This window comes from Cervus canadensis, chromosome 25 (genome assembly GCF_019320065.1).
Source record: "Cervus canadensis isolate Bull #8, Minnesota chromosome 25, ASM1932006v1, whole genome shotgun sequence".
Lineage (NCBI taxonomy): Eukaryota > Metazoa > Chordata > Mammalia > Artiodactyla > Cervidae > Cervus > Cervus canadensis.
This window is the reverse complement of record NC_057410.1, coordinates 16,046,435-16,064,252: the sequence shown is the minus strand read 5'-3', so window position 1 is coordinate 16,064,252 and position 17,818 is coordinate 16,046,435. Positions and strand designations below refer to the sequence as shown.

Here is a 17,818-nt window from a genome sequence, read left to right as displayed (position 1 = left end):
TTCCTCTGTCTACAATCTTTCCCAGCATCAGGGTCTTTTCCAATGAATCAGTTCTTCATTCAGGTAGCCAGAGTTTTGGAGCTTCAGAATCAGTCCTCCCAATGAATATTCAGGACTGATCTCCTTTAGGATTGACTAGTTTGATCTCCGAGCTGTCCAAGGGGCTCTCATGAATCTTCTCCAACACCACAGATCAAAAGCAGCAATTCTTCAGTGCTCAGCTTTCTTTATGGTCCAACTCTCACATCCATACATGACTAATGGGAGGACCACAGCTTTGTCTATATGGATTTTTGTTGTAAAGTAATGTCTCTGCTTTTTAATATGCTGCCTAGGTTTATCATAGCTTTTCTTCCAAGGAGCAAGCATCTTTTAATTTCATGGCTGCAGTCACCAACTGCAGTGATAGTGGAGCCCAAGAAAAGAAAGTCTGTCACTGTTTCCATTGTTTCCCCATCTATTTGCCATGAAGTGATGAGATTGGATGCCATGATCTAAGTTTTTTGAAAGTTGACTTTTAAGTCAGCTTTTTCACACTCCTTTTTCACTTTCATCAAGAGGCTCTTTAGTTCCTCTTCGCTTTCTGGTCTTTAAATTTAGAATGGAATAAAATAAGGCAAAACTCATTCTTGAAGTAAATTAGGAAAATAAAGTAAGATTAGCACCACAAATATCAGAGAAGCATAAATTAAATCTGCCATGTGAGAGCCACTTACCATGAAAAAGACAACATGATACAAAGTAAAACTTATAGGCTTGAAGTCAAAATACCTGAGGCTCCATCAATTTACACATTTCTCACACCTTCTGGACTTGTTTGCTTATTGGAAGATATCTGGGAAACTGGTACCTTAACATAGCAAATGCGACTTCATTTACTTGGTAAATGCCTTGCCTTCATTTGTGACATAGAATAAGTTTGAATATAAATATTATTAAATTCACGAATGTCACATGCCAACGACAGTCATCAGTCACTGGTTTTCCAGGACAAGAATTTGAATTTCTACAAAGATATATGCTGTCTGTCAGTTTTCGACCTTTTCCTGAAAGTTATGTTTTCAGAGCATGTCCTCAAGGTGGATTAACATGGTAACTGCTAGAAAAATTCGAGTGACCACAGTAAACAGAGAGAAGCCTTAGCAATCTGCAGCATAGCGTACTGGCCCAACCCCAGCAAAAGCTTTCTCTGAAAGGCAATAGAATATGATGCTACCAACTACAAGAATGAAATCATAAATAATGAAATTATGATGTCAGGTATTGTGCTACCTTCTGTAAACAAATGATCTCCAATTATTTTTTAAAAAACCCTATGCCATAAAAAGTATTACTCCCATTTTATAGATGAATATTTAGGAAAAATATGTGATTTGTCCAAAATCTTAAGAGCTACTTCATAAGACACTTGGATTTGAAATCAAATCTGCAGATGCCAAAGCTTGTGGTCCTTTCACAACCTAATACTAATGATTTAAAAAAAAGAAAGAAATATCTATTTAGGTTTTCTGCCCATTTTTTAATTGAGTTGTTTGTTTTGATGATATTAAGTTTCATGAGTTGTTTTTGTAAATTTTAGAAAAATGGGCAGAAGACCTAAATTGACGTTTCTCCAAAGAAAACATACAGTCAAGAGACACATGAAAAGATGTTCAGTATGTTAAACTAATCCTGAAATGCAAAGCAAAACTACAATGAGGTATCACCTCACAACGGTCAGAATGGCTATCATCAAAAGATCCACAGAAGATGACTTCTCTGGTGGTTCAGGAGTTCAGTGGTTAGGAATACACCTGCCAAGGCAGGGAATGTGGGTTTGATCCCTGGTCCAAAAGATTCCACATGCCTTGGGCCACTAAGCCCATGCACCCCAACTACTAAAGCCTACATGCCCCAGAGCTCATGCTCTGCAACAAAAGAAGCCACCACTATAAGTCCACCCACCACAACTAGAGAGTAGCCCCCACTTGCTGTTACTAGAGAAAGCCCATGTGCAGCAACAAAGGCAGTCAAAAATAAATAAATAAATATATTCTTTTTAATCCACAAACAATAAATGCTGGAGAAAGTATGGAGAGATGGGAACCCTCTTACATTGTTGGTGGGAATGTAAATTGGTGCAGGCACTGTGGAAAATAGTATAGAGGTTCCTTAAAAAACTAAAAATAGAGCTACCATATGATCCTGCAATCCCACTCCTAGGCATAAACCCAAGAAAAACATGGTACAAAAGGATATATGCACCCCAGTGTTCATTGCAGCACTGTTTACAGTAGTCAAGACATGGAAGCAACATAAACGTCAATCAACAGAGAAGTGGATAAAGAAGTTGTGGTACATATATACATTGGAATATTGCTCAGCCATTAAAAAGAACAAAATAATGCCATTTGCAGTAACATGAATGGACCTAGAGACTGTCATACAGAGTGAAGGAAGTTGGACAGAGAAAGAGAAATATTGTATGATATCATTATATGCAGAATTCCCCCCCAAAAAAATACAAATTAACTAATTTACAAAACAGAAACAGACTCATAGACTTAGAGAACAAATTTACAGTTACCTGGGGAGGAAGGATAATTAGGGAGTTTGGTATTGACTGTACATATTGCTATAGTACTTAAATAACCAAAAAGAATCTACCATATTAAAAAAAAATGGAGAAGGGACGTGAGAATGATACACACAAGATGAGATTAGACATGCATTGATAATTCTTGAAGATAACTGATGGATTCATAGGGATTTATTACACTATTCCTTCCACTTTGGTGTATGTTTAAAATTTTCCATAACTAAAAAAAGTTTAAAAAAATAAAAATTAGTTTTAAAAGTGATTGTTTTTTTAAGGCAGGAGCAGAGATTAATCAGAGGTGATGGTGTCCGTGGGCCAAATCTGTCTCTTCCCACCCTTCCAACCACCAGAGAAAGCAGTGGTTGAACCTTGAGGCTGGCACCGTCCAATGTGGTCTATTGTGGGCCCAGTCACTCAGTCATGTCCGACTCTGAGACCCCACACACTGTAGCCCGCCAGGCTTCCCTGTCCATGGGAATTCACCAGGCAAGAATACTGGAGTGGATTGCCATGCCCTTCTCCAGGGAATCTTCCCAAACCAGGGATCAAACCCAGGTCTCCCACATTACAGGTAGATTCTTTATAGTCTGAGCCACCAGGGAAGCCCGATGTGGTCTATTAAGCACTTGAAATTTGCTATAAGTGTCAAATGAGCTGTTAAGAGTAAAATATCCACTGGATTTTGAAGACCTGGTATTTTAAAATGTAAAATATCTCATTAATAATCCTTATACTGATCATATGTTGAATATTTTGGATATATCACAAACTCATTTAGTAATATTTTGAATATATTGATTAAGTGAAATATATCACTAAAAGTCTAAATAAATAAAAGGAAAGATCTTAATATTCAGGGTACCAGGTCAGGGGGAAAAGTTGGTTGAGGGAAATTCCTGAATTCTTCAGAATTAACATGTGTCCGAACACATTTTGGAGCTCCAAAATCACTGGAGGTGGTGACTGCAGTCATGAAATTAAAAGATGCTTGCTCCTTGGAAGAAAAGCTATCACCAACCTAGACAGCACAATAAAAAGCAGAGACATTACTTTACCAACAAAGGTCCATCCAGTCAAAGCTGTGGTTTTTCCAGCAGTCATGTATGGATATGAGAGTTAGACCATAAAAAAAGCTGAGCACCGAAGAATTCATGCATTTGAACTGTGGTGTTGGAGAAGACTCTTGAGAGTCCCTTAAACTGTAAGGAGATCCAACAGGTCAATCCTAAAGGAAATCAGTCCTGAATATTCATTGGAAGGACTGATGCTGAAGCTGAAATTCCAATATTCTGGCCACCTGATGCAAAGAACTGACTCACTGGAAAAGACCCTGATGCTGGGAAAGATTGAAGGCAGGAGGAGAAGGGAATGACAGAGGATGAGATAGTCGGATGGCATCACTGACTCGATGGACATGAGTTTGAGCAAGCTCTGGGAGTTGGTGATGCACAAGGAAGCCTGGCGTGCTGCAGTCCATGGGATCACCAAGAGTCGGACACGACTGAGTGACTGAACTGAACTGAACATGTGTCCAAGAAGTTTGAGAGGACAGTGCTCTGGTTTGATGGAACCAACTAAATGCCCACCAGCCTTCAGGAACACCCCCATCTTCAATCTGTTCTCCCAAGAACCATTATAGTACTTTTCTAGTCTAGATATGATCAAGTCATTGTACTATTTTAAAATCTTCTAAAACCTTTCTGCTCCAGGACACTCCGTCAAATACAACAAGCAATTTTTCAAACCTCATTTATGCTATTTGTATAGCCTCCAATGTCTAATTTTGTTCTTCATCCAGGAAAAAAATATTCACTCTTGAAGGAATAGCTTTAAAGTCTCTTTCACTAAGTCCTTGCTATAACCTCCCAGGCTACACACCCTTCCTCCTCAAGAGCCCATCCCATTTTGTTTAACACAGCACTTAGCACACTGAACCAGACATGTTTATCTGTTTGATAACTGGAATGAAAGGCATGGATGCTGCTGCAATTCAATTTGCACCTCTGTAACCTAGCACAACGCCTACAGAATATATTTAACTTAGCAAATTACTGAAAATCTGCAGGAGTCTGGCAGGCTACAGTCCATGGGGTCACAAAGAGTCAGACACAACACAGTGACTGAAAAACAACAAAATTCACTAAGGGCCCACAGGAAATTTTAAAGGAAGGAAGGAAAGGAAGAAGGGAGGGAAGAAGTGGACAAAAAAACTCAATCACAAATGCCTTCTCTTGGAGTCCAGCAAACTTTTCTCTCTAAATTATGGTATTTACTGCCTACCTTCTATTAAGGTGATTTATGTTTTACTCTCTTAACTCCCAATTGACCCTTTGAAACTACGTTGAAGCAGAACACCCCTTTTATATTCTTTACTAATTATCTAGCACTGTGCTTTCCACAGAGAAGATGCTCAATAGATTTTATAGCAGAATTTTCCTTGGGGGACCCAAACTATCCAAGATGATTTCTGACATATGGTGACATGAAGAGAGAAATATTTGTCTTTTATACCAGACAAAAGAAATAAAATAAAATTAGGAAAATAATTCATGAAAGGGAAAAAAAAATACTGCTCAGATACCCTGGTGCTCAAACAGTAAAAGAATGTGCCTGCAATGTCAGAGACCAAGCTTCAGTCCCTAGATTGGGAAGATCCCCTGGAGAAGGCAAATGAAACCCACTCCAGTATCCTTGTCTGGAGAATTCCATGGACAGAGGACCCTGGAGGTCTACAGTCCATGGGGTCTCAAAGAGTCGGACATGACTGACAGACCAACACTTTCATACACAGTTCTGTATTTTAATAATGGGGATAATTCAAACATATATAATCCAAGTGCAATTTACTATCCTTTCCCATCTTCTCTCTCTATTCTAATTTATAAATAATGCAGCTCACAATCAAAGCCAAGCACTTTAAGCTAGCATTCAAGAATGAATGTACAACCCTCTCCCCTACCACCACCACTATCATGAATCTGTTATGTAAACAGATTAAAGCAGGCACAAGGGAGGCAGATTTTCCACTACTTACCTGGAAAGTTAGTTACTCCTCAGGCAAGTTACTTAACCTTTCTGTGCCTCAATTCCTCACATGCCTAATAAGATAATACTAGGCGTACTCCTAAGGTTGTTGTCAGGATTTTATTAAGTAAAGGAGTAAGTAAAGGATTTTATTAAGTAAAGGACTCAGAGCAGGGCCCAGGTGGCAATCAACACCACAGAAGAGCTTGCTGTTATTTTTATTCAGCATTCATTATACTTGCTCTTCCCACCATGACCTGATAAGTCTTATTTTCATGTCTCTATTCATGCATTTTCATACCCAATATTAATCCTCCGAAAGCCTAATAAGATTAATTCCACCCTTAATAATGCAACATTGGTACCTGGATAAGTCTTGACTATGCTACTTTGTACAAAATAAGGTGTGTTCTAACAGTCTACCCACAAAAATCAATGTTTACTATTTGTTAGATATAAATAATCTCTGACAACCAGGATAAATTCCTTACATTTAAAGATCTGATTTTGTTTTAAGAAGAAAAGACAGAAATAAGCACATTAAGTTCAAAAGAACTGGGAAGAAGAAAATAAAAAGCCTTAGGACAGAAAGATTTGAATAAATTGAGAGGAAAGTAGAAAGCAGTCCCTGTGCAGAATGTAGAGTAACTGTACTTAAGGGCTTTTAGGTGAGTTGTTTTCTCTACGAAAGACCTGGAGGAAGCTCCCTTCCAGTTCTCTGCCATATCCAAGTAACATTAACATAATGATCTGAAGATCACACAAAAGAAATACAATAAAAACATTAAATTATTGAGGGAAATAATTTAATTATTACCTTTAGTAACAGAGAAGCAACTATTTTCAATGTTGCCTGCTTAGATGAAATTTGACTAAATTTAAATAATTTGATTATGCATTTGGCTTTAATGAATGAGTTAACTGCATGAGAATGAGTTACAGATTCAATTTCCTTTTATGTAGATTGCTAAGTAGTACTACCTTAATCTTATGGTTGACAAATTGATTTGAACCTACAGGCGAGCAGGAGATTGAATAAAGTGAGGCTTTAAAAGTAAATTATTGAAAAACACATCACTCTGCTGGTTATTTAATAATACATATTCAGTTCAGTTCAGTTCAGTCACTCAGTCATGTTCAACTCGTGGCAACCCCATGGAGTGCATCATGCCAGGCCTCCCTATCTATCATCAACTCCCAGAGCTTGATCAAACTCATGTCCATTGAGTCAGTGATGCCATCCAACCATCTCATCCTCTGTCATCCCCTTCCTCTCCCACCTTCAATCTTTCCCAGTATCAGGGTATTTTCCAATGAGTCGGCTCTTCACATCAGGTGGCCAAAGTACTGGAATTTCAGCTTCAGCATCAGTCCTTGCAATGAATATTCAGGGCTGATTTCCTTTGGGATGGACTGGTTGGATCTCCTTGCAGTCCAAGGACTCTCAAGAGTCTTCTCCAACACCACAGTTCAAAAGCATCAATTCTTCGGCGCTCAGCTTTCTTTATAGTCCAACTCTCACATCTATATATGACTACTGGAAAATCCATACCTTTGACTAGACAGACCTTTGTTGGCAAAGTAATGTGTCTGCTTTTTAATATGCTGTCTAGGTTGGTGATAGCTTTTCTTCCAGGGAGCAAGTATCTAATTTCATGGCTGCAGTCACCATCTGCAGTGATTTTGGAACCCTCAAAAATAAAGTCTATCACTGTTTCCACTGTTTCCCCATCTATTCACCATGAAGTTATGGGCCAGATGCCATGATCTTAGTTTTCTGAATGTTCAGTTTTAAGCCAACTTTTTCACTCTCCTCTTTCACTTTTATCAAGAGGCTCTTTAATTCTTCTTTGCTTTCGGCCATAAGGGTGGTGTCATCTGCATATCTGAGTTTATTGATATTTCTCTCAGCAATCTTGATACCAGCTTGTGCTTCATCCAGTCAATAATGCATATTAAATCACTACATAATTGTTTTGTTGGAAATATTATTATCCAGAAAATATACATAGGGCTACCTGAATACTACTGCAAACTCTAAAATTTATACAGTGAAGACAAACTAGAAATGACATGTAATGCACTCTGATATTTAACTGAATTCCTACAACAGTGAGTTAGATATTCTGAATGATAACACAGATAACACAGATGAACACTGTACATCTCTACCTTCACACAACTCACAAACCATAAAGAGGTGTACAAAAAGTGTCATGGACTTACACAGCAAGTAAATCTTTATTTCGTATGGAGGTCAGGAAGTATGGGAAGAGCTTTATTGAGGACAAATAATTTGGTTTACATTTTGAAGGCAGAGCAGAAGAATTAGATAGATGTGTTTGCGCAGCACAGGAGGGAAGGGAGAGAAGGAAGGCAGGGCCACAGTGCCACTCAATTGCAGGATGGCCCACAGCAGGAAGGTCAATGTGGACAGACCCCAAAGTGTGCAGTGCACAGCCTACGGGGCCACCTGGGGTGGGCCTGAGGGCAGAACTTTCTAGACAGAGAAGTTGAAAACAGAAAGAAAATACTTAAAAGATGACTCAAAACAAAATAAAACTGTGTGGTGTGTCCCTGGAGAGTGATTTGCACAGAGACACATTTAAAAGTTATTTATCATCTTAACAAAGTAGGTAAACATGTAAAGGGAATGATTAGCTGATAATACCTAAAGAAATACGCTATTTCTGAAACTCTATGAATCTAAATTCTACTACAAATTACAAGCAATTGTGCCATAAACTGCTAAATTCTGTAGTGAAGAATCATACAATGTAGGTAAGAGCTATACAATAGCAGGGTCATAGAAAAAAAGACAAAAGTGAATCTTTGAATATTTACCTGACAAATCAAAGAAGTTGCTTCTTTTGCTCGATTGGCATCCGCTCCCAACAGAAGCAAGCATTCAACCATGATGCTGTTATTCTGATCACATGCTTTCTCCAGCAACACACTTTTTAACTCATTATCAATAGTCAATTTTGCAAAGCACTTGCAACAAAGGTTTAGAAACTAAAAAGAATGGAAGTGAGGATTAGAGTCAGCGAAATGTGTAACAGTTAGAATACAGATAAAAAACACTGTACCTGTTGATCCTTTTGCTCCATGATACTGGAGGACAACTGATGGAATATTACTGAATCAAAGGAGTGATGCACCAGTAGCTTGGAAAAAGACACTGACAATTCCAGTATTGTCAAGACTGTTTGAAATCCCTGAAAGTGTGACCAAAAAATAATAGTAACAAGGTAATTATGGACAAAAAAGAATAAACAAATGATGTAAAAGAGAGACTATATATGGTACTTAAAATGGGGTGTTCACTTAGCTAAGTAGAATCATTTATTGGGCTTGTACTTTAAAGCTGTAAACTTTGAAATAATGTAATAAATACACTTTGCTCTCTCATTACTATGAAATAAGAAGATGCACACAGAGAATAAAGATGCTAAACTCTAGTCTAGCCAAACAGGAAAAAAACCTAAAACACCTAATTCACCAAAATTTGGTTTTTAAAGATTCCTTGCCTAAAGCCATACCTACAGGTTGGAAGTTAGATATTAATCAGGATTAGAACAGCAGAGTCAGCTGTTCTAATAGATCAGTGACTGGAGTTCTTTAATACAAGACTGCAGATCAGGTTCTGTAGAGAGCCTAGCACTTCCCCCAACAATTTTTTGTGTTATCTTCTGAAATTTTAATCTCAGACAAATGTGAGCTCCTAGACTGTGTTCATCATGAGTACATTTTAGAAAAGCTCTAAAGACACTCTGAGATTTACATCCTTTTAGCAAATCATTTATAAGGAACTGATCGGACACACCATTACATTTTAGAACCACTCAAAGAGTTGTCTAGGTTCTAAAAATAAATAAATAAATAAATAATAATTTAAAAAAAAGAGTTGTCTAGGTTCTATTTATGTGATGTTTTAAAGAAAGAATGAACTTTAGACTTGCCTATTATATACATTGGGTACATTCACCAAAGATCAGTTTTACTTTTAAAATTTTTATCTTTCCAAAATATATTAATGAGATCATCTAAATGTTAAAAATCATTATTTTGAGCTCTTAAGATGCTAAGTTTCTATAAATGCTTCTATAAATGCTTCCTAACATTTCTATAAATGCTTCCTAACATTTGCTGCAGCAAAGCAGATAATACAAACACAGAGAAGGCATATAATTCAAACTCAAAACTTACAAGCACTGAACCATCAAATAAAGTATGTGGGCAGGCAAAGTTTAGCCCACTGGTCAACAGTTTACAACCTCTACATAAAAATTTTAAAATTTATGCCTAGATGAGTAAATACTGAGTGAGAGCTTCATACCTGCACAAAATAATTTACTTTACCTCGGATCACTTACAATTAATTCTGTCTTGGCTTTAGTCAACCTAGGTTCAGGCACATTACAGAAAACCAAAACCCATTGTTGGTTCTAATCTAAGAATGCTATATGTTCAGCACTTTATAATTTAAAAACTTACATGCATTTTCCCATTTACTAATAATATTTGTGCAAAAATCAGAGCTTAGACATTTTCACTCCTGGTCAGTGCTGCCATTTTTGAAAATATTTGCTGAGTATGGTTTATGAAAGCTGTAAACTTCATTACCAAAAACACTACAACCAAGTCAGAAATTCTTAAAAAGCAAACAAACTTGTTTTGTTAACATTAAAATAAAAGGACTCTGAAATAATTTACTACTTCATCTTCCCTGAATTAATCCTAAACCAATATCTTGGATTCCTCATAGACAGCTAATATAGATTGCATTTTAAATTTTGCTTAATGAAGAATGTTTAAAATATTGTTTCACTGCAAGAACAAAATTAAGGGGAAAAATTACTAAGTAAGCAGCTCAAATAAAACACAGAGAATGACAAACTTCATAATAATTGTAACCTTTATTTATATAACATCTAAGCAAATAAAAGTCCCTTGGACAGCAAGGGGATCAAACCAGTCAATCCTAAAGGAAATCAACCCTGAATATATATTGGAAGGACTGATGCTGGAGCTGAAGCTCCAATACTTTGACCACCTGATGCAAAGAGCTGACTCATTGGAAAAGACCCTGATGCTGGGAAAGAGTGAGGACAGAAGGGGATGACAGAAGATGAGATGGTTGGATGGCATCACTGACTCAATGGGCCTGAGTTTGGGTAAACTCCAGAGACAGCAAAGGACCGGGAAGCCTGGAGTGCTTCAGTCCAAGTCCGTGGGGTCACAAAGAGTTGGACATGACTGAGCAACTGAACAACAACAAAGAAAATAAAGCCCAGCTGGCTGAAATTTCTTTAGCATGTGCTCTGCTTTTTTCATAGAAAAGATAAATGACAAACGTACTAATTTTAGAGATTTAGTAATGAAACATAACAATATTTTGAAATTCAACCCAGTTCTCTTCATCTACTATAATAAAAATAGTATGAAATGATAAACGGTTTTCAATTAGCTAGAATATACCCATTAATGCTAAGTAGGAGTTACACCAGCTGCTCTGAAAGAGAAATCCATACAAGATCTCAATTCCCTTCAAGATAATGCACATACTTTTATCTGTACTTCACCAACATCCTTAAATCGTTGTAGGGTGGAAATCAGAATTTTCGCCAGCAGATACCCAGTTACCGTGCATAAATTCTTCTTTGTAATCAAACATCCTATAAGACTTAAACCCAGACACTGAATTTCTAGAAAAATAAAAGAAAAAAATAATAATAAAATGCACTGTTTTAAATATCAAAAACTGAAGAAAAAATTTAAGCATGTCCAACTAATAGCTAAAGGCCTATAAAAATCTAAATCCTGACTTCAGTTGTACCAACCTTGGTCATCTGGATACATCTGCAGTGTATGAAGCACCGAATCAATAGCACCTTCCAGGGATAACACCTCTAATGCATCAGGAAAATGTGTTATAGACGAAATTACTTTTAATCCACACTTCTGAATCCCAGGATTTCCAATGAACTAAAAGTCAAAAGGATAATTAAGAATATTTGCTGTGTTAAAAAATGAATTCTAATACTTACCTTAGTTAAAGCCAGCTTATAGGCTGATGAAACATAAACTAAGGAGTCCAAATAAAATTACCATTCTTGATTCTACCTTGTATCGCTAATTACTTTTATTTATTATTAAGAATAAGAGCTAACATTTTTGCACTTATTAAGTACCTCTTCTTCGCCAGGCACTGTACTAAGTAATTTCACGTGCTTTTCTTTTCAGAGCATCCTTATTAAATATATACTAATATGATTCCCATTAAAAGATGAGTTCATTGAATGTAGATTGTACACTGCTGAGAAGATACCAAGTCAAAGACATTTGCTATCACAACATAAACTCTTAACCATAAAAATGCAATGCTGTCCCTCATCATAGAAAATACTAACTGAGAATTTACTCTTTATACGTTTACATGTTATACCTCATTTATTCCCCATCAAGTTTTGTACAATAGGTTCGCCAACTTTAAAGATGCAGGAAAAAGAGCTCAAGTCACATAGCTAACAATTGTCAGGACTAGAACTTCCCCGGTGGCCCAGACAGTAAAGAATCTACCTGCAATGCAAGAAACCTGGGTTCGCTCCCTGGGTCAGGAAGATTCCCTGGAGGAGGGCATGGCAATCCACTCCAGTATTATTGCCTGGAGAATCCCATGGACAGAGGAGTTTGATGGGCTACAGTCCATGCGGTCACAAAGAGCTGGACATGACTGAGCATCAAAGCATAGCACAGTCAGGACTAGTACCTTAATATAAATGTTTCTGCCTTAAAAGTCAAGAATCTTAATCTCTTCCAACCTTTTAAATTCAATTCTTCCAGAATTTGACATTATTTGACAGGTATTCTAATAGAAGCCACTACTTTTCCAAGGCCATCCTTCTCACTGACTAACAAGAAAACAATCAACAACACACTTTCCAATCATGTGACAATCACAATCACACCTCCCCTCTTTCAATGTCTGTGACATTTACCACTTACACTCTGCTTTTCCATGGTGCTCTTCATGATGTTCTAGGTAGTCACTCACCTAGAGCCAGACATCCTGGAATGTGAAGTCAAGTGGGCCTTAGGAAGCATTACTACAAGCAAAGCTAGTGGAAGTGATGGAATTCCAGCTGAGAGATTCAAAATCCTAAAAGATGATGCTTTTAAAGTGCTAAACTCAATATGACAGCAAATCTGGAAAACTCATCAGTGGCCATGGGACTAGAAAAGGTCAGATTCCAACCCCAAAGACGGGCAATGTCAAAGAATGTTTAAACTACGTACAATTGCACTCATTTCATATGCTAGCAAGGTTATGCTCAAAATCCTTCAAGCTAGGTTTCAGCAGTATGTGAACCAAGAACTTCCAGATGTACAAGCTGGGCTTCAAAGAGACAGAGGAACCAGAGATCAAATTGCCAACATTTGCTGGATCCTGATGAAAGCAAGAGAATTCCAGAAAAACATCTACTTCAGCTTCACTGACAATGCTAAAGCCTTTGACTGTATGGATCACAACAAATTGTGGAAAATTCTTAGAGATGGAAAACCAGACCACCCTACCTGTCTGTCTCCTGAGAAATCTATACGTGGGTCAAGCAGTAACAGCTGGAACCGGACATGGAACACTGACTTGTTCAAAATTGGGAAAAGAGTAAGACAAGGCTGTGTGTTGTCACTCTGTTTATTTAACTTCTATGCAGAGTACATTATGCAAAATGTCAGGCTGGATGAATCTCAAGCTGGAATCAAGACTGTCAGCAGAAATATCAACAGCCTCAGATATGTAGATGATACCACTCTAATGGCAGAAAGTGAAGAGGAACTCAAGAGCCTCTTGACAAGGATAAAATAGGAGAGTGAAAAAGCTGGCTTGAAACTCAACATTCAGAAAACTAAGATAATGGCATCTGGTCCCATTCAGTTCAGTTCAGTTCAGTTCAGTCACTTAGTCGTGTCCGACTCTTTGTGACCCCATGGCAAATAGAAGAGGAAAAAGTGGAAGCAGAGATAGATTTTATTTTCTTGGATCCAAAATCACTGTGGACCATGACTGTAGCCAGGAAATTAAAAGACACTTGCTCCTTGGAAGGAAACCTATGACAAACCTCTTAAGTTTATTAAAAAGCAGAGATATCACATCAATAACAAAGGTCCATATATTCAAAGCTATGATTTTTCCATTAGTCAGGTATGGATGTGAGACTTGGATCATAAAGAAGGCTGAGCACTGTAGAATTGATGCTTTCTAACTGTGGTGCTGGAGAAGATTCTTGAGAGTCCCTTGGACAGCAAGGAGACCAAAGCAGTCAATTCCCAAAGGAAATCAACCCTGAATACTCATTAGAAGGACAGATGCTAAAGCTGAAGCTCGAATCCTTTGGCCACCTGATGTGAAGAACCAACTCACTGGAAAAGACCCTGATGCTGGGAAAGACAGACAGCAGGAGGAGAAGGAGGTGACAGGATGTGATGGTTGTACAGCATCACTGACTCAATGGACATGAATTTGAGCAAACTTCAGGAGATAGTGAAGGACAGAGAACTCTTCTGTCCACTGGGTCAAAAAGAGTCAGAAACGACTTAGCCACTAGAAAACACCTTCACTATAGAGCTGAAACATCTTCCAGTCAGACCTCAAATTCTGATGTAGCCTCTTCAACAAAAACCTACTGCCTTCCAACCTGTTTCACCTCCCCCTATTGTCACTGAAAAGATTTTCATTTATTTCCCAGTCTTGTCCCTCAATACCTCTCATGTGTTTTTTATTCGCATCTTTCTTCATATAGATTATGAACAGAAGCATCATTTTCTCATCCTGTGTCATCCTCCTCCACCACTGAACTGCTCAGCTCAGATACCATTTCATCTATCATTTCAGCAAGACACTCATATTCTTGTCTCCTTTGGCAATTTTCCCCACCATTATTTCCATCTTACCAATTCCTTGAGTAATAAAAGTATATCAGGTTGGAGTCAATTAAATTTGGGCTTGAACTGTCTCATCACTTAAAGAGTTCCATGAATCTCTGGGCCATTAAAAATGACTGAAATAACATTTACTGAGAAGTGGTATTTAGTCAGAAGGTATTATTCAAAAATATAAAGAAACTCAAAGTGGTGCAGGGTGAAACTGAAGGGATGGCTCAAAGTTTGCCTGGGTTTCCTCACCTCGAAAATGATTCTAATAATGCAGTATTGTTATGAGGGTGAAATGAGATAAATCATCATCCATGCAATGAACACCGAGTGACAGCATAATTCAGGCCTTGGGATGAACGAACACTCTTCTCAGAAGTGAAAGACTTCTCACTGGGAGAGAATATCCCTAAATTGATCTTTCATTCTATCAAGCTACCACTCCTCTTTCATTTCTAAACTTATTAATAGAAAAGTCTACACCCACTACCTCTACATTCTTCCCACCTCTTAATTTCACATAATCAGGCTTCTGTCCTAACCACTCCAAATTAAACCATTCAATGAAAAAAGTTCTTTAACAACTGAATTGCTGCTCTTTCCTCCCTTGATTTCCATGACACAGTAATCTCCCTAATTATTCTTAAGCTTTAAAACTATTCATTTCTCCATCTCGTTCACAATCACTTCTTTCAACTCCAAACTCTGTCCAAAGAGCTTTTCTTAAAACTCTTCTATTCATGGATGGAATTTCATACACTATCATGGCTTCAAGTCACCATAACAACAATGGCAACAACCACGAGGATAACCAAAACCTAAGGAGCGCTTGCTATGTGCCAGACATTCTTTAAAGCACTTCATATGTATTAACTCATTTAATCTTCACACTCGCCCTATGAGGCGGACACACAATTATTATCCCTGTGTTACTGGTGAAAAAAATTGAGACACAGAAACCTTTGAGCAGATAACTCAAAGCATAAGCTTAAACTCTCTTAAGTTCGAAGTCCATATTTCTCTTTGTTTGACACTAGTATCTTAGATGTTCAAAGTTAAAAGTTTATTATCTTCTCAAAGAAAAACAAGAAAACTCAGAGTGCCATTTTGAACTTTGTTTTATACCACCCTTTCTGCCTCCTAGGGAGGTCAGGGTGAGGAGTACACACACGTGTGCTCAGAAGGGCCCCAGACCTGGTTTAATACCCTGCAGCCACCACCTTGAAATTCTTAATAATTTTAAACAGAGGGTCCTGCATTTTCATCTTGTACTGGGTTTTGTAGCTGGTCCTGCTCTTAAGCTCAGAATGCACCCACAGGCTTATTTTTATGCAAAAATTAAGTCCAAGTGGTACCTGATGGCTCAGACAGTAAAGAATCAGCCTGCAGTGTGAAGAGACCCCGGTACCACCCCAGGGTTGGAAAGATCTCCTGGAGAAGGAAATAGCAACCTACTCCAGAATTCTTGCATAGAAATCCCACGGACAGAGGAGCCTGGTGGGCTACAGTCCATGAGGCTGCAAACAGTCAGACACAACTGAGCAACTAACACTTTCACTTTCACTTATATTTATAAAGTATCTGTTCCTGCCCTTAATACCATCACCTCTAACAAGTTGCTACTCAACTATTGGTTCTACTCGCTTGAGCTTCCCTAATCTCTATTTCAGGTGCAGTTTGATGGTGCACCTGATTACTAGCAACAGGAAATCCATGATTTGTCTATGTAGAAAGGGAATGCAGAGTATCACATTATTATATGTGATGGAGTTCAAATAAACTATTTGATGATTTTAAATAGTGATATCTGATTTTGACAGTTTCATAAAATTTGAAAAGTAAATATCATTATGTATATATGTATGTATGATATTTACAAGCCTATAATGGACTTTCACTTACTAAATGTTCTATCTTGAAAATAGTGATTCATTACATTGTTATTCAAACAGGGATTGAAATTAATTTACTAGCAAGTGTTGTCCACATGAAATTTTTGAAAGTACCAATGTTGGACATCTACAAATACTAATTAGAAACATCCTGTTACCTATGCTTCACAATTTTCCAAGTTTTTTCAAAGACTACAAAAACAATCAAAATATTTTCTCTAGTGAGTCAGCTAGCCAACTAAAGGGGAAAATGCCTTCATCAGTCTCTTTCCTAACTGCCAGCCAAGTCAACTGCAACTCAGAAAAACTTTCCGGAAAAAAAATGAATGTATGGCTAAAAAGAAGATACCATAGTCCGGGACTAACACTGAGATATATCCTAATAAAGCAGATTCCAAGAAAATGAATCCTTTGGGCATCCAGATAAAAATACCAAACCATTTAAAAATGAGAAAAGAATTAAATTGGTCTCAGGCTGTTCCACTAAAACATTCAGTACTACAAAACAGTGAAATGCCTAAAAGGTTTTCAAAGAAAAGAAAACAAAACCCCAATACTTTGCAATCAACCAAACTGTTTTTTCAAGTGTCCAAATACAGAGACAACAACAGAATTTTCAGGAAATGAATCTTTTTTTAAAAGAAACAGACAACTAAAAAATAAATGGAAAAGCTGTAGCAAAAGAACTTGCAGTGATGACTGTAGGAAGAAGATGAAAACGACTTATTAAGTATGGTTATAGAATTGAATGTAAATATTTTAAAACTTGTCAATGTAGAATTAATTTATTTAACAAAGTTGGTTAGAAAATAGGTAAAAATAGGAAGATGGCGTGAATACTTCAATTTTCTCATCTTTTATAGCCATGAGTCCAAAGATAGTTTTAAATCTAATAGTAATAATATTAACATTTACTGACTGTATACTATGTGCCAGGCATTATATAGAGTACATGGCATTATCTCATAAAATTCTTCATAATTATCTCATAAAATTATCTCATAAAATTCTTCATAATAACCCTAAGTGAAAAGCCATTTATTATCTTCATATTATAGACAATGTAACGGAGACTTTAAAAAACTTGTTCAGAATACATTAGTCTATAGATGGTGAAGCCAGGTTCAAATACAGATATCCTGATTCCAGGGGCCATACACATTAGAATATGTTATACATTTAAAGTTATAAAACTAAAGACCATATAATCTGCTTTAACTGAGTGATAAAGGGAAGAGAGAAGATATAAAGAAGTGAAAATACACTAATTTCACCAAAAGTATGCATAATGTGCTAATATATGTGAAGGGAAAAAAATGAATACCTGGGTAATATATTTGTCATATTCATGGAAAACTGTATTTAATTCCTTGGCAACACATTAGGAATC

At 37.1% G+C, this 17,818-nt stretch overlaps 1 protein-coding gene across 3 annotated transcripts in view; it reads right to left on the bottom strand.

Annotated features, from left to right (window-relative positions):
* LRRK2 (leucine rich repeat kinase 2) overlaps positions 1 to 17,818 on the bottom strand; it is a 194,561-nt gene that overhangs the window by 123,755 nt on the left and 52,988 nt on the right. For all 3 annotated transcript variants that reach the window (XM_043446342.1, XM_043446341.1, XM_043446340.1), the window contains exons 15-18: positions 11,446 to 11,590; positions 11,171 to 11,310; positions 8,692 to 8,820; positions 8,447 to 8,617 (exon numbers count right to left, since the gene is read on the bottom strand). In XM_043446342.1, coding sequence (XP_043302277.1) covers positions 8,447 to 8,617; positions 8,692 to 8,820; positions 11,171 to 11,310; positions 11,446 to 11,590 — 585 coding nt within the window. The remainder of the gene's footprint in view (positions 1 to 8,446; positions 8,618 to 8,691; positions 8,821 to 11,170; positions 11,311 to 11,445; positions 11,591 to 17,818) is intronic.